Source organism: Chaetodon auriga, chromosome 24, assembly GCF_051107435.1.
Source record: "Chaetodon auriga isolate fChaAug3 chromosome 24, fChaAug3.hap1, whole genome shotgun sequence".
Taxonomy (NCBI): domain Eukaryota; kingdom Metazoa; phylum Chordata; class Actinopteri; order Chaetodontiformes; family Chaetodontidae; genus Chaetodon; species Chaetodon auriga.
This window is the reverse complement of record NC_135097.1, coordinates 5,956,415-5,976,883: the sequence shown is the minus strand read 5'-3', so window position 1 is coordinate 5,976,883 and position 20,469 is coordinate 5,956,415. Positions and strand designations below refer to the sequence as shown.

The following is a 20,469-nucleotide window of genomic DNA, read 5'->3' as shown; positions in this document are numbered from 1 at the left end:
TGACTCACCAACCCTCTGGGGGTTTGATTTGTTTCTACCCCCAGCATCGACCGTATGACCGTCCACAGATGGTCAGCAATGCTCAATTAAGAAACATGTTGCGCGCCATAAACGCTCCATAGCAGCACTTTTTTGGGCTAAAGTGATGAAAAAGACACATTGCGTTAGAAATTGTTTTTTTAGAAAAAAAAAGTAAGCCATAAGTTCACTTGTATCAACAATCTTTTATTTGGCCATACATTTCATTCATTCATTTAACAATTAATATACATTATATATACATAAGTAAACAAGACATTGTGTCCTTGTTTAGCCATCTTTCAGTAAAGGTTGGCAGTGCATTCTTGGCCTTTTTAACAGTGTCATTGAGTTTCCTTCTCTCATCCTCTCTCACACACACACACACACACACAGTCAGTCAGTCAGTCACTCACTCGCTCACTCGCAGTGTCAGTCGGGTCAGAGCCGCGCCATGGCGTGTTCGTGCTGCACACGTTCCATCCAGTTCAGCCTCGTCCCAGCAGCCTCTCTGCTCTGCTCATCTGCGCCAGTACTGGACACACATCCCAATTTGTTAATCTTTAACATTAATGCTGAGTGTTTTTCAAAGATAAAAAGCTTTAAAAGTATTGCAGGGTTAAAATCTCGTGTTGAAGAAAGCTGGTTTAGACAGATAATCCATCAAAGAAATGTGAAACATCAAACCCTGAAGAGAAACAATGTGCATGTGAAACTTCTTTTTAAGCTCAATATTTTCTCATATTGTCTCAGCTGAATGATTTTTACAGGGCTAAAGATAAGAAACAATGTGGTTTCCTGGACGAACATCTGCAAGTCCAGAAACCCCCTGAGTACACATACCTGAGCAAACTTGTGTATCTGCTCGACCACAGCAGCAAACAGAGCGCCCACACTCTCATCAATCAGACTCTGCATGTAATGGACCGCCTCCTCGTCCGACAGGTCCAATCTGAACTTGTCCTGCACCTGGAGGCAAAAAACTATCACTCATACACCCAATCAGAGGCAGTTAACAGTAATCAAGATATGCCTGTTAATTATGCGTCTCCATCTAAAGTGCCCTGATAAATGAAACCCCATCAATCTGGTGTGACATCCAAACTCCAATTAGACAAGTAGTTTGTTGTATCTGTTAAGGTGGAGTTGCTTTTCAGTAAAACCTACCTTCTTAACTGTCTTATCAGGCTCCAGGGCGATGTCAGGAATGTTGGCATCCACCATGAGAGAGAACAGATTCAGGATCAGGTTTGAGTATCTGGAGAAACAGAGAAACTCCACGGTTAAATGTGGGGGGAGTGTGTTGTGGCTTTAATCCTCACAGAGATGAAACTTTCCTTTTTGTGGGTGATGCTTCTGAAGAGGCCTTTATTTGTAGCTGGGGGTTTGTGCTGATGTGTTTAGTTCATCAGATACAATCTGATGCATGACTGTTTACCGGTTCTTAGACTGATGTCAGCCTTTGGTTTAAGTTCATGTCAGTGAAATATGAAAATCAGGCTGCTTAAACAAACAAATACGTATTTTGAATAGCAGTTAACAGTTCAACAAGCAAAAATGGAAGCTGATTAAATGCAGTGATTGGGCCAAAACTCCTGTAGTCTGAGCTCAGCTTAAAGCCACATTAGTCTTTCAGTCAAAGGCTACACACTTGCCTTATCTCTGTTCACTTGTGTATTTGTGTGTGCCGTCTCTTTACCTCCTGAGGTGCAGGAAGGCGGTGTAGCACTGCTTCCTGAACTCCTGGTACTGCTCGCTCTGCATGCCTCCCATCCCCTCCACCATCTCCTTGCTCAGCTTCATGGGCGGAGGCAGCGGTTTGGGGTCCCGGCCCAGGATGTAGCCGAAGTCGATGTGGAACAGCTTCCCTGGATGAAGAGATGATATTCTGAGACTGTTCCATTAAGTATTGTGTTAATGAAGCGGCATCTGACAGAACGTCTGTCTCACCAGTCTTTGTCAGTAGCAGATTGTCCAAGTGTCTGTCTCCTACTCCAAGGATGTATGTGATGACACAGTAACCAGCTGGAAGGACACAGAGAGACAGATAACACTGATTAGACTGCTGGGATCACCTATTGCTTTCTACAGGTAAGAACACAGCGACAGAACACGGCTCACCGCAGCTCTTGACGTAGGTGTCCATCACCTCCGAGCTGATGCCGTAGGGTCCTTTTTCACTCGGCGCATGCTTCCTAAAGAAGCTCTGTTAAAATACATGACGTGATTACAGGGAGGGTTATGCTGTGTGTCAGCTAGAACTACATATAAGCAGCGTCCTGACTGTTTCTGCTCACCTGGATGTTTCCTTCAGTAGCCAGGACTTCAGCAACAGGAACAGACTGAACAAACTGCATAAAACCTGGAGCAAGAATAGAATTATTTCTGCAGTAAGAAACCCATTTTATACACTTAAAAACAATTCATTTTGCCTTTTTAAACTGTTCTTTCACTGACTAAATATGCTATTATTATTTAAATAGAACAACACAAAGTATTTATTCCATTTCGACAGCAGTCTGTTTTATGAGTGGTTATGACTTCCTACCGTGCTTCGTGCTGGTGGCCAATACTTTGTAAGGTGTCAACTTCAAGTCCAAGTTCTCTTTCCTCAATAGCTATACGCCCCAGAAAGAAAACACAAGAGGTTCAATTAAAAACGACTTTTTACATTATTATTAAAAGAGCTAAGGGAAGCAAGAGAAGCAACTCGTGGAACCAAAGATCACAGCACCGGAGCTGCATGATTAACAACATTATCATGATCTGCAACCCTTCTGTCAGCTGACAAAGAAAAGCCAAAAATAGTGCCTTGCAGTCTAATCAAATTAAGCTAATAACCACCAAATCTATGAATTTCCCATCCATGAAGCAGCAAACAGAGGAGTGTTCTCACTTTGTCCATGAGTGAGATGATCTGAAGGATGAGCTGATCCTGTCTCAGGTCGTCTCCGTGTTTGAAGATAACTGGATACATGGCTCCATCCTCAGCCTTGAAGATCAGCTTGGCCGGCATCAGAGCACTCTGACCGACACGGAAGGAAAAGAGTCGTGAACAACGGGTCACAGGTTTACTGGTTTCAGAGCAGAGCAAAGTGAATCATAAAGAAATTATAATAACAATTCAATAATGTGGTTGTCTCTGTATTTAAAGGTGCATTTCAGGTGCAGAGAAGATGAGAAAGTGGTTTATGAGGATGAAAGTTATTTTTCCCGTACCTTGAAGAGCGTGGCGGTCTCAGGGACGATGCCTCTGATCCTGATCTGTGGCTCCAGAGGAAGAGGAATCGGCTCGATCTCTGACAGATTGACCTTCTCGTTGTCGGCCAACAGAGCCTGCAGCCGCTCGGTCTGCAGACACACAGAGAGGACGGCTGCTGTTAACACAACTCTGCAGGATCAGGGTGTTCATGTGTCGTTACAGTTAAAACCAACACCAAGTCATAACACAAAATAGCCTGTAATGAAAGCATGTTTTTGATTTATGAGCACAATAAAATGCAGAAACACAAACTCAGAATTTCTTCTTTGACTTATTTAAAATGTTGTCGAGGTTTAGCAAGTTTTTGCATGTGCAGGTATTCTCTTGTTACCTTCTTCTTCCGGTTTCCACTCTCCCTTTGCACAGCTTTCATCAGCTGCACCAGTCTGTCTACGAACGTCTGCTGGGCGGCCAACAGCGACCGCATCACCCTCACACTCTTATCGCCCTGCAGGGAAGAGGAAGTGTGTGCATTAATGAGCGAAGGAACAAAGAGTAAGCATCTTTGAGTGCCGCGAAAAACCAATACAGAACCAATACAGACAGTGCTGCTGTAACGCACATGTGAATCAGAGGGACAAAAAGATGCTTTGATATTTTGGGATTTATCTTTCTGGTGGTGGGCTAGATGATTTTCTTTTCCAAATGTCTGTATAGTACAAGGTTTAGTACAGCGTCCTGACCTTGAGTAAAGCCTGACTGAACCTCCTCATGACGTTCAGGTACATCTCGTGGGTCTTAGGGTCTCTCTGCTGGGTGTCCTGATCCTCACACTCCACAATCACATACCTGATGAAGACACATACGGTTTGCTGACAGATGTATCAACACAAAGTACATTTTCACTAACTAAGCTGCTTTGATTTGTACTCACCAGTACAAGTAGTTGGCGAGTGTGGAGTTCTTGCAAGCACGGGAGATGAGAAATGTGCACAAGTCCTGCTGCAAAGAGATACAGACACAGTGAGGTGTCAGTGCCAGTCTAAAACTTCTTCCTGTCCTTTCTGTGGAAACATCACTACATTTGAAATTTCTGCTCCAGTGCTGATTAAAGAAGGCTCCTTCCTGCTCGAGCTTTCTTTTCAGTGACATTTTGCGTTGCGTACCTCCAGATTCTCGCTGTCGGCTCCTTCCTTGCCCTTCGGTGCAGCAGTGGAAGCTCCAGATGTGCCAGACAGGATCTGAGAACTACAGAAAGAGTCAAACATTAACAGAACATGGCAATTATAAACATACAGTAGATGAACTTAAACTGATGAGCTGGCGCGTTCGCTAAGGTTTAGTCAGTGCTCGACCTCCAGCTGACAGCTCGGGATTCTGGCTGCACCCGTGCAGAGTTACGCCAGTAAAATCATGACACCCGAAGAGTTCCCTACAGCTTCTGAAAGAAAAATAATCAAATTCCGCAAAGCAGCAAGGACTCTCCCAATTTCTGAGCTAAATTTACATCTAGTGACAACTCATCAACTGACCACAAGAGAGCCTCCACATGTGCCTCGCTCCTGTCAAAGCTGCTGGCAGTGTTGAGTTATTCACGATCCACAGCCAGAGTAGCTGCTCTGACTTCTCATCCAAGCACTGACCTGTCCAGTGTGGAGTCATCTGAAAGCCCCTGGCTGTCTCTCTTGCTGCCTGGCTCCAGGCCGCCCTGAATATCACTGAAGTTCTCGTACTTGAGCGCCTGGACCAGCTGGAGGAGATACATCAGCAGGTCCTGGAGAGAGAGGAGGAGATGGGAATGATTGTGCTGATGGTGCAACAAAGGGTTCATTGCAAAGTGCTTCATATTTTGGATTCAAAGCTCAGATTTATCAATAAATAACTTCAGGAGCTTTTCTGCCTAAGTGTCATTAATTCGTTAATGATCTCTTAAAATTTTGTATTACAATTCTATTTTTGTTGATGGAGTTTAATGAATGTTGGAATAAGAGACTAACAACTTTTCTACAAGTTTAATAAATACAGTCATCATCCTCCACCCACACAAGCACGCACTCCTCCTGACCCCCCCCTCCATCCTCCTACGCCTACCTCATCATCTGCCTGCTGCAGGCGGGCCACAGCGTAGCGTCTGACCGTGGGGTTGGTGAACTGGGAGGACAGCAGCTCCAGGGAGTCCTCCACGTCCATCGGCCTCCACTTCCCCAGCAGCTCCAGAGCCTGCTTGGCTTCCTGGGGCAGATCCCAGTTCACACACTTGAGGAACTTTGTCAGGGCCTGCGGTGAGAGGAGGAGGACGAGGAGGAAGAAGTGAACACAGTATAAACCGTGAATCTTTGGAGGATTGCGATAGAAACCTGAGAAGCCTTGAGTAGAGCAGAACATAAACACGCCCACCTTCTCCTGTGTGGTGAGGTAGTATCTGAACTTCCACACCAGGTCCTGCTCCTCAGAGCTCAGCTGCTTGGTTGGAGGGTAGCTCACAATGATCTGTTGGTACATACAGTGACATACAGATATCAAGTCAATTTCACTGATCTACACTTACAACAGCTGATGCGTAATAAAGGAGGGGGGCTATGACGAAAATGGGCTTTGATATTAAGCTACAAAAAGCTGAGGCAAACTGTGTGTGTGTGCTCTAACACACAGGTTTATCTGTGAGTTAAAATGTCTTGAAATTCTTCTCTGATTCTGAAAATCAAAGAGCTTCACTTGAGAGGAAGACCCAAACATATGATCCTGGAGTATTTCTATCTGTGTATGTTAAAACACTTCGGTCTGGTACTGAGCTGAGTTACATTCAAAGCAGCTGTGAAATCCCCAATCAGCGCACAAATGTAACCTTACACACTGGTCCTAAAGTCTATTTTACATCTGTATTACTGTTGAACACTGTGTGACTCCACACAATATGTGGACCTTAAATAAAAACTCTTGTAGTTACGTACATTCAGCTGGTCACGTGTGGCAGCGTTGGGCTTCAGGTCGTGATCGGAGGGTCCACTGCGGAGGCTACGGGCCAGTTTGTGATGTTTGCTCTCAACCAGGTTCTCCTGTAAACAGACCATGACATGGATAATACTGCAAACACAACACAAGTGTGTTTACGTGTATGTGCCTGTCATCTCACCATCCCCATCTGTGGATCAGGAACTTTAACAATGTCACAGCTGGTAAGGACGGGTGATGCGTCATCTCCATCCTGGGCGGGGACAGAGGGAAATACACCAATCAGCTGGCACCCTTACACTGTTACAGTACAGACAGCTGTCTGCTTTATACGAATATTACATGTTGAATGCACCCAATTATGGGACTGTAAATATGAAAGTACCTTTTCATAGTAGACAATGCTGTACTCCTTGTCATTTGTTTTAACACGGGGAAACTCAACCATAAGGTACATGAAGTTTGAGCTGCGTTTCTCGCTCTGCAGGAACATACATTAAGAAAACTTTTAAACTCAACTCAGTAGACAACAAATAGTAAAACACAATAATGAGAATGTGCAGATGATGTGCAACTACTCTTTTTTTGGCCACTTGGGGGCAGCAGAAGTCACTTTTTAAGTTAAAATGGTGAACTTGTTAGCAAACGGCTACTACACATCCAGCAGTTATGGAGCAAAATTATCATTCATTTGATGTTGTGTTTCTGATGACATGATGAAGTATTCGCACTCTTAGCTAGCCGCTAAACTGTGTCTCTCTCTAAATGCCGATGGCAGCATGCTAACATGCTCACATAGACAAAGCCAACATCTGATGTGTGGCAGGTGTATAGTTTTCCATCATCACCATCTTAGGTTAGCACTAAACACAAAGTACAGCCAAGGCTGAGTTTTGCAAGTCATAAACTGAAGCAGTAGAAAAATTAAAATTTTGAACTGATGATGGTGCCAGATGAAAAGTTAAGGGTTTATCAAAGTTAGAGTTTATCTTGAAGGGAGGATGAATGCTGGTATCCTCTGGACATCATGAATGTCTGTACCAAGCTTCATGGAAATCCATTTCACATTTGTTGAGATATGTCAGAGTGGAAGAAAGGGGTCTTTTCCACTCAGGAACAAAAGAGCTAAACAAACTGACCTCGTTGATCATCTCAATCTCTCTGAAGGTCAGACGGTCCAGCCAGTCGACCTTCACCATGTGGCCCTGTCGATGGGCCTTTGTCAGCTGGAGGGAGAGAGAACGGGAGGAAGATGGGAGGAAGAGAGAGGGGAGGGAAACAAAAAAAAAAAGAGCAAGGTTTACCAAAACACACACACAAAAAACACAGAGGTTGAGGTTCTGATGCAGCAGAACTGTTCACAGTGTGGTGGCTGATGTGCAAACAGCTCGACCAATCATGCACAAATCCAGTGCAAGCAGCCAATCCAGCATCTCCGGTCACACGCTCAGCAGCCAATCCACTCATCAGTCAGTGTGGGTGTCAGGAATGTAAGCACACATTTGGCCATGAACAGGAAGCCCACAGCTCGGCTGGTTAGAATTAGTACTCTCTAAAACAACACATGAACTGGTAGCAGCCGAGAAAAAACAGTTGGGGTACGATGAAGTCAGCTGCACTCGGGATTAAAAAATAAAAACAAGATATAGGAATGATGAGTTTTAGGAATTAAATTATTAAAAACAATTCAATCAGATGATGCTGAAATGAAATGAACTCCCCTCCAAAAAGCTGCAACAAGTTGGCAAACATCATTTTCTTATGTCCACATAAACAAGAAAAACATGCACACAAAATACACTAAAACAGCAGAAAACTTAAAAACCAATGTGTGTGATGCTTTCAAGAACACAGCCGGAGACCTTGACAGACAGGTGTTCACACCGGAACCCGGGTCAAAATGTATCTGGAAACGCGCTGAATGGGTTTGTACAAGTTTCCCACAGAGAGCAATTCAAAACGTTCAGGGATTTAATGAAGGAGGTTCGTTTAAAGTGAGATTCCCTGACACAGTCCGAACTGCTCTGAGGAGAGAAGACGACACTGAAATTATTCTTTGCAGATACATTTGGACCGAGGCCTTCTTCACACACATACAGTACAAAAACACACACACGCCCACTTTCTACATTGCCAACACTAACCCCTCCACTTGTACTCACATCACTGAGTACCTCCAGGTCAGGGCCCTGGAACAGATGATGGTTTAGAAACGGATCGGAGGGTTTCACTCGGTTTCCAACGCACGCACAATGTTTCTTGTTCATCCTCCATCTCATCTCTTTCCTCCATCCTTTCTTCTCAGCTTCTCCTCACTCCTACCTTGCCTCGCCTACGCTAATACACCCCCCCGTCCAGTCCTCAGCCTGCCCTCACACACCCAGCACTGTACCTTTGCGAGCCTGCCCATCTGGTCTTCTGTCAGACTGCTGCTGGTGCGTCCTGGTGTGGTAGTGGGCTCCCCTCCGTCCCCCTCCACACCCGGCCAAACCTTCAGGTCGTGCATCCCTTGCCGAAACATACTAGAGGACGACAGAAGGAGGCGTTTCAAAGTCACACCTCGGGTCTCTTTGTTGGTTTTGTGTGTTCTTGTAGCCTTCATGGTGTGTTTGATGTGACTACCTATAGCAGCTGTAACGAACCACAAGTAAAAAAGAAAAGTCACACTCACCCGTATTTGCCAAACAGGGTGACGGTGGTTCCCCCGACGGGGACGGCTCTGCCGGGCCCATAGATGTCCCACACTGTGAGGGCCACCTGGGCACTTTGGGGAAGGTCTGGGTACTTGACTGGCAGCCGCAGCCACTCGTTCCAGCTGCACAGGACAGCAGCAGAGATCACAAAGAGTACAGAGTGTAAGGAGGAGATAAATGTCTGAGGAACTGAAATGTCACCAGCAGGAACAAATGCCTCAAAATCACCCTCTGAAATCACTGGTCCCTCTCCTCCCACCCTCCCAGCCCTCACTCACACTGCTATTACATGCAGAGCACACGCCCCAGCACATGACTCCAGCCACCCCCTGAACTCATGCTTCACTTTAGCCCTCATCCGGCCGCAGATACAGATCTCTCATCTGTATGAAAGCGTGCTACAGTAAGAGCTTTGTGCCCTCAACAAACTGTAGAACGAACACTCAAATGGACTCATGTTCTTGAGAGTGTGTTGTGTTCCTTGTCGCTATGTTTTTATGTTAGTTTGATTCATTGAGGTTTCTTAACTGTTCTTATGAGTGTACAGGCTGTGGAAACAAATTTCCTCTAACGGACGACAATAAATTATCCACCGCTCTCGCAAAAAGAAGAACAATTTGCTATTATTGGAGGGGGCTTTGCATCTTTTCAGCTCTGAAGGAGGAAGCATGTCGGAAAACTGAGAGGGATATTCATTTTTTGTGTTGAAAATATTCTAATAAACATTACAGAGAAGTTTTAGTGTGATTTGGGGGATATCTGCTTCATTTGATGTCACAAATGAAGACAAAGGGACTGACAGACACTGAAAAGCTCCAGTGAAAGAGAAAATCTTTGCTGCATTTATGCTTCTAAGTTGAGAATAAAGGACATAAAAAGAGAATGAATTACAAATGCAGATGTGCTTTTATATTCAGTGGCGGCCATGAGAGAAAACACACAGAAAAAGACAGATTCATACTCACTTCCAGCGTGTGCTGAACGCTTTGTACGAGGTGCGAACGGGAAGGGCGAGAGGTTTTCCTTCAGCAAACACCTGGCAGGTGACGTAGAGGTCCGAGCAGTTCTCCTGGTAGAGGCCTGAGAACCGCAGCATCGGGTCTTCGAGCAGCGCTTTGTAGCTCTTCTGCTCTCGCTTTCCCTCTAAACTGCCTCTGGAAGAGGAGAGAGAGGAGGTGAAAAGGGGGAAAAACAAGTACGCTGTTTGCTGATGTTATTAAGAGTGCACCGACTTGTCCTCTCACAAACAATCCAACATTTGTGTACTTTCTCTTTGTGGCTTGTGCTGTTGGCTTAACAGTGTCATCCTCTAATATGTAACACACTAAAGAAATATAAGGACAAATAAAAACATGAACATATATCAGCAAATAAGCATCAACAGACTTCCATAGATTCTTTAATCTACACGTTATTTTTCTTTTGTTCTTAATGTGACAAAAAGCACTTTAATGTAGTTTGAACACTATAACGAGAATGACGCCATGATTAAAGATGATTAATATGTGTTTCATTAAAGCTGACATTTGCTGTGAGTCAGATGAGACACTGGAGAAAAGCTGGAAACACTTCCCAGCTGCTTGGTTAATTAGACCATTAAAGTGCAATAATTAGACTCATGAGCTGCGCACATGGTTTCAGCGAGGAGACGACTGTGCTTTCAGATCAAGTGTCCTGAACAAGAAGATACGCCTGAGTCACGCAGAGGAAAGTGAACATCATACAGCAAACTTTACGCAATCATGTGTTCACAAAGTGGTGAACCTCACTTTCACACCCAATCGCAATACTCTCACCTGTTTACCTGTGGAATGATCCAAACAGGTGTTTTTGGAGCATTCCACATCTTTCCCTGTCTTTAGCAGCTCCTGACCCAACTTGTTTGAAAGTTAAACAGATATTTACAAAAATCAATGAAGCTGATGAACACTGAATATGCTGTCTTTGTGTTGTTTTCAATTGAGTTTATGTCAAAATTAATTAGCAAATGATCCCACTGAATCATTCATGTTTTACCCAACTTTTTTAGATTATTCTCCAGTAATCGATTAATCCGTTTGTGTAAATATCTTTAAGTAATGAAACCTAGATTTGTTTTGTTTTGTCAGCACATTAGAAATCACAAAGAATCAGCAAAACTCAATATTATGGCTTGATCAATGATTAGTTGACGAGGATGATCAACCAACAGTCAAACATTGTTGGTTATAATTTTCTGTCTTTGAACTAAAGGATTAATTGACAGTTGTTTCCGTGCGAAGTCAGATTAAACACATTTAAACACATCAATGTGGGATTTGTAACGACAAGTGACATTCAGCGTTGACTGTTCGATTAAAATGTGATAAACTTTCGGTTATGACATAGTTTGAAGCTTAAAGTCAGACAAAAACAAGTGGAAATGAGAGACTTTTAGTCCACACACGAACAGCCACACATACATCGAAAACACAGCAAGCATCCTGTCAAGTCACAAGATCGATTAGTTAGACCACTTGACCAAAAGCGACTCATTAAGTTCACAACTTACATCTTCAGTTGGACGTTGATGTCTAAGTCACAGCTGTAGACATAGTTGAATTTATCAGTTTCCATCTTCCGACGGGAAAACACTAAATTCTAGCCAAAAACCTGACGACTTCAACATGAAATCCCGGACGGTTATATGAGACTTTGCGAGCGGTTGGGTTTGCGACAAGGCCTCGGCTCAGCACGACAACAGTCCTCAGAAGCCTCTTCAAACTCCTGCTCACTCGGTCAGCTGCGTTTTCACTCTGTACACAAGTTTAAAAAGACCACTCTGAGCGCCTGTGTTCACGGTAAAGACATTATTTTAACGGCTGTCTCACCGGGCATGATTTGATGTTTTTGATAGCTACACAACACAGCATCAACCGAAATCGGCAGCCAGGTTAAAGTAATCGATTCTCGATGCGGGTGGATTGAGGAAACAGAGAGTGAAATCATTGGATAGTTTATCGATTTGTCGAGTCTGAGGGAATAAAAGAGGAAGTAGAAAAGAGGCGGGGTTTAAAGCAAGCCTATTAAAGGGACAGTCCACCGAAGAGTGTCAGGTTGACAAAGCGTTCCTTTAACAATCAGAAATGTTATTATATACGAAAATAATGTGCTTTAATCCTATGTTTTGTACAAATATGAAAATATCTGTGTGGTAAGAGAGTTTAAATTTAATCAAGGTTTTAAAAAAGCTGTAACAAATGCTATTTGTAGATCTCAAGAGAGGAGACAGGCTTTTTTTGTTCAGCTGACAAATCAAGATCCACTTAATCTGGAGCTTTCAACAGTATCACACAGTCTTCATCAGCAGATTGAATTGTTATTTGTATCTGTTTCTGTGAAAGTACGATGGATGAAAACAGGTACTGACATCCATCTCATGGTCTTCAGATGAGGTCTGGAAAAAGTGACTTAGTGGGTGTTGAGTTTCTGATCATGATGTTAAGTTTAAGTAGTAATTTATGCACTTTGGTTAAAAGTTTTCATTCACTGTTGCAGCTATATGTTGTATCATGAGGCCGTGTGGGCTTGAACTGTACGTATGACACAAAAATGAACAAGAACAACATTCACCATAATCAACTGATGTTTCATTTCCCCAGTTTATCAAGTTAAAATGGATGTACCATCTGATAGGGTTCCAGTCTGGTGAATTAACTTCATAATTTACTTTTCAAAAATATTATTATTATTGTTTTATTTATTGAATAAGCTATGTATTAAGTGTCATTAGGACAGAACACCATTTTGGAAAATAGTGGCATCATATGAGAAAATAGTGAACTATACTGCTCAGTGTGTCCTGACAGTTTATCCATATGGAAGATTTGTATTATTAAGAAGTCCCAGCAAAACAGTCCTCTGATTAAGGACACCAAACATGATGACAGGCCCTTTAAATTAAAACGCACTTGTCACCAATTAAGTGCATATCCGTGAAGGACAACGGGCGTGTGGCAGGAAAATCCTCATCGTTTGTTTTGATGAGCTCCTCCCTGTTCATCAACGCTGACGACAGCGTGGTGTGAACTCATCATCGGTGTATTGTGCGAGAAGAGGTCAGCACCACCCGAGCTGAACTTATGGAAGAACATATGCCAATAGAACATCTTCCCTCCTCTGAGACAGCATCTGGAGGACGAAACTGACCTCTGAAATGCTCAAACCGTCTCTGCCATCAGGTGTATCGTTACCTACTGCTCATATTAATGCAAACAGTATTTGAGCTCCAACAAGTCCTCACAGAAACAATGTACAGCTTGAGAGAGGCGAGTGTGAGTCATATAAATGTAAAGGCACCCCTGACTATCAACACATTGTGACTACTGTGGAGGTACCAGAGAAAAGGCACGTAAAACACCATGTTATGAGGCCCAGGGGCCTCCTGTGAGAGGCTTGAGAGGATTTTTCCTATGATCTCGCACCTCAAGCTGCAGATAGCAAACAACTGGAAGACGATGAGCTAATGTTTTGTTGGCCCAGGCGGCACTGTATTGTCAGCTCGGATCATATTTTGACATTTTAGTTTTTTTTTTTTTTCTTTTCGGGCATGAACTTATGAGAACAAAGATTACACAGAAATGCACGGAAACAGCAAACTAAAAGTCAGATGACAGCGGGTTTTTGGGGCTGATGATAACTCAAGACATATATATATTTAGTAATGATCTCTTGTGATGAAAGAGTTGTGATAAATACTTGCAAGTATATTAAAATGCTAAAATGCTAACTAAATATGAAGCTGGGGCCATTGGGGCTTAGCTTAGCTTAGCTTAGCTTAGCTTAGCTTAGCTTAGCACAAAGACTAGAAACAGGAGGAACAGCAAGCCTTGCTCGGTCCAAAGGTAAAAAAAAAAAAAATCTGCCTACATCTCTCTTAATCTTGTTAATTAACAGTTATGTCTTGCCCGTTTTGCATGCCGGACTGTTTCCTGGCTGAGACAAACAACATCACAGAGTCCCTGCTGGTTGCCTGGCAGCTGCCCAGAGCTAAGAAATATTTGGGCACATAACTCCTGCATTGCTCCGACATGCTTTTAATCAACATCTTCTCACCAAATTCTGCTCAAACTGTGTAATAATGACACTTTTTCTGCAGCACAGTATGTTTTTAATCACCTCAATCGTCGTCAATACTGGCTGATTAGGATGACTATATAATGTATAATTCAGTATATAATCACAGGTTTAAGTCTGTCTATGTTTCTTGTCCCCTGACACTCTGCAGGTCCATCATTCCTCTGGACGGCTGGACGTGTGAGGTCACAGACTGGAGTAAATGACGTGCCATCGTTAATATGAATATGTACTGTGTACAGACTGTCGCCTGTGAGCATACAGAAGTCTCTGAAGTCTAAAGGAGCGACGAACATCTCCAGCAGGATCTCCCATAGGTGCTCGGCTGGGATGTGATCTGGTGACTGTTGAGCACATGATTCACATCATTTTCACACTCATCAGACCATTCAGTGACTTCTTGTGCCCTGTATGGAGTCATCTGCGTATGATGTGTTTCTCCACTAATTTATTGGATGTTTTCCTTTAATTTGTCTCCTGTGTGACATAATAACTATAGTGACAGGTTGTATATAGATCTGTAGATCATAGATCAGTGTTTGGGCATGTGTTTTACATGTGCATTAGTCACATCCTCAGTTTCTGGACCTGGTCGACAAAACCAGATGAGAGTTTGAATGGTGATGAATCATGTTTGATAATTCCATCCCATCCCTCTCTCTCTCTCTCTCCCTCTCTCCCTCTCTCGTCCTCCTTTCCTTGGACATCACCTCTCTCTCCCCCCTGGCCTCCATCTCACCTCTCTCCCACCCTTCCCTCTCTTAGTCACTGCATTGGATGTGTCATTGTTTCTATCACTTTAGAGGTTCATGCCCGCTGAAGCGCAGCGAGGTGATCTCCAGACCGCCCAAAACAGTGCCAAGATACAACACCACCTCCTCATTCCCCAACGGATGGCACCGCAGACACCTTCTCCAGCCAGGCCTGTGGGCCACATGACGGCGTTGACCCCACCTCCACGCCGCGGTCGTAAAGCCTCAGGATGTATAAATAAGAGAGCAAAGGGAGAAGACGGACCAGAGGCCGACCGGAGCAGATGAAGGATGGAGCTCGCCGGGCTTAACTTTGTGCTTGCAGCTGCAGGGTTCCTTCTGTGGACCAGCGGCGGGTCTGCTGCACCCATGGAGTGCCACTTTAACTCAAGAGGTGAGATCTCAGCTCTAAAAGCCTGTCTGATCATGTCGCTTTTTTAAAAAAGCACATTTCTCAAATCACCTTTGACTGCCGTGTGTTGTTCCAGCACTGTGTGTGTTCGAGGGGAGGCACTACTCACTGGGCGAAACCTGGATGGACAACGCTTGCATGCAGTGCACCTGTCTGCACCCCATCGGCGTTGGTTGCTGCGAGACGTGAGTACACAAACATCCTGTGCGGTTTGGTGTCCACATGCCCAGTTCTTACACAGCAGCTGGCTTCAGATGGACTGAACAAAGCAGGAGAAGTGACTTCATAGTGGTCTAAATTGATGTGACTTCATGGGGAAATCTGCCATCCTCAAATATTGCTGTTCTTGAGTAAAATGTAGTAAAGTAGACATATAAAGTAGCATAAAATTGAAGTAACCAAGTAGGTGCAAATACCTCAAACTCTACTTGCTCTTACTCAGGCCCTTTTCTAGAGGATGTTGACTGTTTGAAAGATGGACATCGTCCTGAACCTCCCATGATGGTTGTTGATTTCCTGTCAGGTGCATGACTGTGTGACAGTGATCAACCTGAGAAGAAACTGCCTCGAACAGTGTTAGGAGTTTACAGTCCACATGACAAAGAATAAAGTGTTTTTTTAAGTAGCAAGAATGCTTGAAACACTCTTCTCCTTTACCTTGATCACTGTCCAGGGTCCATCGGCCGGTGGATTTCCCTGCGTGGTGTGAGGTACGGGTGGAGCCAGTGACATGCAAAGTGTCCCTGGTCCAGGCAGCCGACCCCCGCCTGCCCTGCTCCCCAGGCGAGGACATCAAGGACCCCAGCCACGGATCGCTTCAGCTGCAGCAGCAGCTCGAAGGGTAGAGAACCGCTCAGACCTGCGACTATCTGCTCAGTCTGTTTACCTGTGAAACCAATATTCACTATATTCGTAACCGTTTTTATATACATACTGTACTAACATAAAACTTAGCAAGCCATCTGTATTTTTCTGTCATCGATGAAGGAAATGTGAGTGAAACTTATCTGTGATAATATATTTAAGTAAAACTGCAGTATTTTCCAGCAGTTTTTTTTGACACAGAGCACCAAATGATGTGAACAAATTGAGATCAAAGTTAATTTTCTGTCTCTGTTTGATAGTAGTTATTATAGTAAACTAAAAGAAGCATTTTAATAGACTGTTTAGGCAATTTCCTGCTAAAGATTCTGCACATCTGGACACTTTTGGGGACATTTATATAAGCCAAATGCATTTCTTTAATTAATCCAACAATGACTTAATGTAAATATAAGCAAATATATAAGCACATTAATATATATCTATTCCTGTTGAATTTGACCTGTTCTCTGCTGTAACCTGCATTTACCCTCCAAATAAAAATCTCTTTATGAAGATCTTGAATTTTGTGAATGACTTCCTCACACGTAATCCATCAAACTTAAACCACACTTTTAATTCATTTGTATCTTGTAGTATTTACATCTCAACACAGCTTTTGTTCAAGCTGATAAAACAGTTAAACCATTAAAATATTCTGAGTAAGAAACAGCTGGTTCATAAAATCAGAAAGAACAAGCGTTCGAGCGCATAGAGGAAATGAATTAAATATAGAAATGCACAGCAACCGCAGAGACAGCTGCACTTCATGAGGTCCTTGATATCCAAAAAAGGAAAAGTAACAGTAAATTCATAAGAAAAAGGCAAAACATAGGTTGCATACTTTACATATGGAGTCAATTACTGGCTCTGCATATACAATGAAACAACAACAACAAAAAAATGCTCCTTTGTTGCTGAAATGTGCAGCTCTGTGTGAACATTTCACATCTGGAAAGAAAAAAAAAAGTGTCCCTCTCTCACAAACACGACCATGGCGTCCCCACAATGTGAGGAATATATGCCGATGACGAACATCTGTCGGCACCCTCAGACAAACGTTAACTCCTGACGATCTCATGTTCACAATCTCACACAAACAACAGTCAAATATTGATGCTGTTGGTCCCTGTAAAGTGGGACATGTAGGATGCCAAGGCCGGGTTGGTGGGGAGGACTTTGATTGGCAGATCCCAGCTGAAGGTATCCACGTCAACGTGCTCTGCCCCGGTCCAAACTGTGACCTCTGACTGGTTCTGCAGAACGGTGGGCGGTTCCATCGGCTCCCGGGCCGTGACGAATTCAAAGTGCAGGCGCCACCTCAGGATCACTGATTAAACAGAGTTTAAATATCATAAATCACTCATTAAACAGAATAGAATCATTCAGACCCTTAAAGGTTGAGCTTTTTCTGGAGATGATTCTTAGGCAAGTTCTGGACATTTGACATATCAACGGACATATTTCAGCCTATTGGTGACTGACCTATGTCTGTGCTGAAACCTGGAGTGACGTTGAGGGGGATGGGGAGGGAGAAGTGGCTGGAGGCGGTGTGGAGGCAGGACTCCAGGTGTCGTCCGTGTCCTGTCACGCTGACAGCCTGTCCGGGACGCCGCTGGTACTGCTGCTGGATCTCCTCCTCACTCTGAAGGCTCACTGAGTACTGGTATACATAATCATGATTTACACACTCATTAAATAGAAAAAACAAATGCCAAACAGCTGAGGTCAGCAGTGTGTAATATCAAGAAGCACAAACACACCTGCAAGCAGGGAATGTCTCCCTCTGAGAAGTTGAATGTGCCGATGATGTCCTCCCCGAGTCTGTACACAGTCTTGAAGATGCAGAACTTCGCCACTTTCCCACGCATATTGGTGATATTAAACATATCTGGACACAACAAGGGAACACAGGTCAAATGTGGAAATTCAAACAAAAAAACCTGTGGTAAAGAGCATTTACTAAAGCACTGTTTCTGTTTGTGTCTCCTTTACATCTCATACTGTATCAAATTTCTTTCCATTTAAGCACATGTTTTATGATATGTTTACATGAGAACTACAGCTTGAAGCGCTCTGCTGGTTAACAAAGACACATGTGACATGGATGTAACAATTAAGCTAGCAAGGCAATACAGATTTATTTCTTGGGAAAAACTTTATTTGTTCCTGTGAGTGACAGATGTTTCAAAGGTAAGAGTGTAAAATTTCACATAATAATAAGACAATACAAAAAGACAATAAACTAACAAAGGGCTGTGTGTTAAAAAAAACTACTCGAGTGAGAGACAGAGAACATGACTCACGTGGGCAGCGTCTTGAGGTGGTGACCATCAGCATGTCCAGTGCTCTCTCCAAAGGCCGAGCATCCCTGCGGCTCGCTTCCTCTTCCTCCAGGAACGGGTTAGAGGGGGACACCTCCTCATCCTGCGGAAATGGAGACTCTGACATGCCTCCAGGTTAGATAAGAAATTGTCCAAATTCAAGATCTTGTCGAGTGATAAAAGTAGATTTTATTTAAACAAGCGTTTATGTGGTCGTCGCTGCAGCATTACTCATTCTGTGCTTCGCCAAAAAGGTTTCAAAATGACACGCCTCATTACGACTGGAAGCTTTGCAGCACAGGATGCGAGTGACTGAAATTAAAAGTAGTCCAAATCCGTCTCACCTTGCAGAACCAGCACTCTGAAGGGAACTCGGAGTAGTTTGATGGGAGAATTGACTCTCTGACAGCCAATGGTCAGTTTGTAGACGTACTTCACCGCCTGACCACGGAAACTAGGAGGACCATCTATGGGTACGATCTCACTGTATGAATCTGTGGCAGTATTAGTAAGCATGTTAGACAGTTTGGCTCACACACAGAAAAACTATCATGTATCAATGTCACGTGACCATCAGGGAAAAACATAATGTATATGAAAGATTTCTGGATCTAAGCATTTTTTCACACATACAGGTTTTGCTCTCCCCGGGGTCCAGGCGTAGGTCACAGAATAAGATCTTTGGTGGTGTGTCCAGCACACATTGCCCTCGCTCTCCTGTAGAAGAACGTTATCAATGCTGAGGCGCAATAACACACATGAAGCAATGAAGCTATCAGAGCAAGGCTAATACTATCCAGAATATCTTAAGTGTTTGCCTGAATGCTTGTTATGTTTTATGACTTCTTTATATACAGATAGTGATTTTCACATCTGCTCATCTCAGGTCCCGTCTTTTCCTACTAACCTCTGCTTGGGATGAGTACTGTGTCGCTCTCAGCCTGGACGTCCTGTTTGTTGCCCTGGGCCGGCAGAGCCACTCTGCCCTCACTGGCATGAAACTGGCAGTGGATCTGTGCACTGGCCCATGCCAGCATCTCGCTGGGACGTCATCCAAAAACATTACATGGGATCATTTAAAAACGACTTGTGAAATGATTGATTTGAGCGTTCTACATTGCATGGTCCCCGTCTATATGGGGTTACAAGACAATTGACAATAAGGACAATTACAGTGTAAAACTAATGATGTATCATGCCACAAATTCAAAATGAAAACAGGGTCCCGTATACATAGCATAAATGTCCTGTTACGAAGAATGTTGTTAAATTTACCTTAACCAACCTCCCTAGTTTGGGCACTCAAGGACCTTCTCAATCATATAGCATCGTCATGTCAATGATCAGCTCTAGTGAAGAGGAGAAAGGAGTTAAATCCTACCTGCTGGCAGAGGTGGAGAGGTGGGACATCGGGTTGGTGAATGTTATGAGACACTCCATGAGCTCCCCGGCGAGAAACACGGGGCCTCGGGCCATGGATGCCACCACCTCGATCATCTGTAACGTCAGAAACCAACAATGTTAAGTTACCAAGTAAAAGATCCGATCGCACATATACTGCACACAAATCCGAAATACTTTTGTTTTGTTACCCCCGCGATATAACACGGAAGTTGTGTATAAACATACCGCTAACGTTATATGGTAGTCAGACTGCCGACAGAAGTTAGCTAACTTGTTGGGTCCTGCTTGCTAATGGCTGTTTTACTGGTAATTACAACACATACCTTGAGCTCAAATAATGTCACGGCAACACAACGACGTTATCTTATCCCAGGGCACACCTAAATTTGCTTCTCGAATAAAACAATACGAAAGTTGACCGCCTTTCCAGAAGTCCGAGGCATAGCTTCCCTAGATAGCTAGCATTCCAGCTACAGTAAACAAATGTAGTGTTATATGTAGGTGTACGTTACTATATCCGCTGCTGTACGACCAATCAAGAACCATGGAAAAGACAACACTTAAAAAACTAAAAACACTTATTAGGAGACATGTATTTTCTTCAAGTGTATGTTCTGCTTAACGTCCTAGTGATATCACGATTTAAATTAAAGAAGTTTTTAAAAATGAAAGAATACGGTGCCTTCTCCGTGATATTTTTTGGTCGACCATGCAGAAAACATCCCGTGGCACAGTCGGCAAAAGAAAGTTGGACTGT

At 43.5% G+C, this 20,469-nt stretch overlaps 3 protein-coding genes across 4 annotated transcripts; 1 reads left to right on the top strand and 2 right to left on the bottom strand.

The window, feature by feature from the left end:
• Positions 1-204: 204 nt before the first annotated feature.
• Positions 205-11,788, bottom strand: pik3c3 (phosphatidylinositol 3-kinase, catalytic subunit type 3). 2 transcript variants are annotated; one of them, XM_076725330.1, is made up of 25 exons: positions 11,396-11,788; positions 9,831-10,019; positions 8,844-8,987; positions 8,565-8,694; positions 7,312-7,398; positions 6,558-6,653; positions 6,354-6,425; positions 6,172-6,276; positions 5,618-5,710; positions 5,312-5,497; positions 4,864-4,994; positions 4,387-4,468; positions 4,155-4,222; positions 3,964-4,069; positions 3,612-3,728; positions 3,238-3,369; positions 2,915-3,043; positions 2,567-2,636; positions 2,316-2,380; positions 2,140-2,224; positions 1,969-2,043; positions 1,718-1,886; positions 1,186-1,276; positions 862-987; positions 205-553 (listed from the first exon to the last, which is right to left on the bottom strand). In XM_076725330.1, the coding sequence occupies exons 1-25, from the start codon at positions 11,458-11,460 to the stop codon at positions 539-541; spliced, it is 2,628 nt and encodes an 875-aa protein (XP_076581445.1). In that variant the 5' UTR covers positions 11,461-11,788; the 3' UTR covers positions 205-538. The 2 variants fall into 2 exon arrangements, with proteins under 2 accessions (XP_076581445.1, XP_076581446.1); XM_076725331.1 differs by having other exon boundaries at positions 4,155-4,219.
• Positions 11,789-14,915: 3,127 nt separating this feature from the next.
• Positions 14,916-15,968, top strand: msmp1 (microseminoprotein, prostate associated 1). The gene is made up of 3 exons (XM_076724347.1): positions 14,916-15,105; positions 15,200-15,308; positions 15,797-15,968. Exons 1-3 carry the CDS (start codon positions 15,003-15,005, stop codon positions 15,966-15,968), a joined length of 384 nt encoding a protein of 127 aa, XP_076580462.1. The 5' UTR covers positions 14,916-15,002.
• Positions 15,969-16,535: 567 nt separating this feature from the next.
• rgp1 (GP1 homolog, RAB6A GEF complex partner 1) lies at positions 16,536-20,444 on the bottom strand. The gene is made up of 9 exons (XM_076724323.1): positions 20,036-20,444; positions 19,690-19,805; positions 19,216-19,349; positions 18,942-19,025; positions 18,653-18,802; positions 18,291-18,437; positions 17,748-17,875; positions 17,470-17,647; positions 16,536-17,314 (listed from the first exon to the last, which is right to left on the bottom strand). Exons 2-9 carry the CDS (start codon positions 19,803-19,805, stop codon positions 17,091-17,093), a joined length of 1,161 nt encoding a protein of 386 aa, XP_076580438.1. The 5' UTR covers positions 20,036-20,444; the 3' UTR covers positions 16,536-17,090.
• Positions 20,445-20,469: the final 25 nt, after the last annotated feature.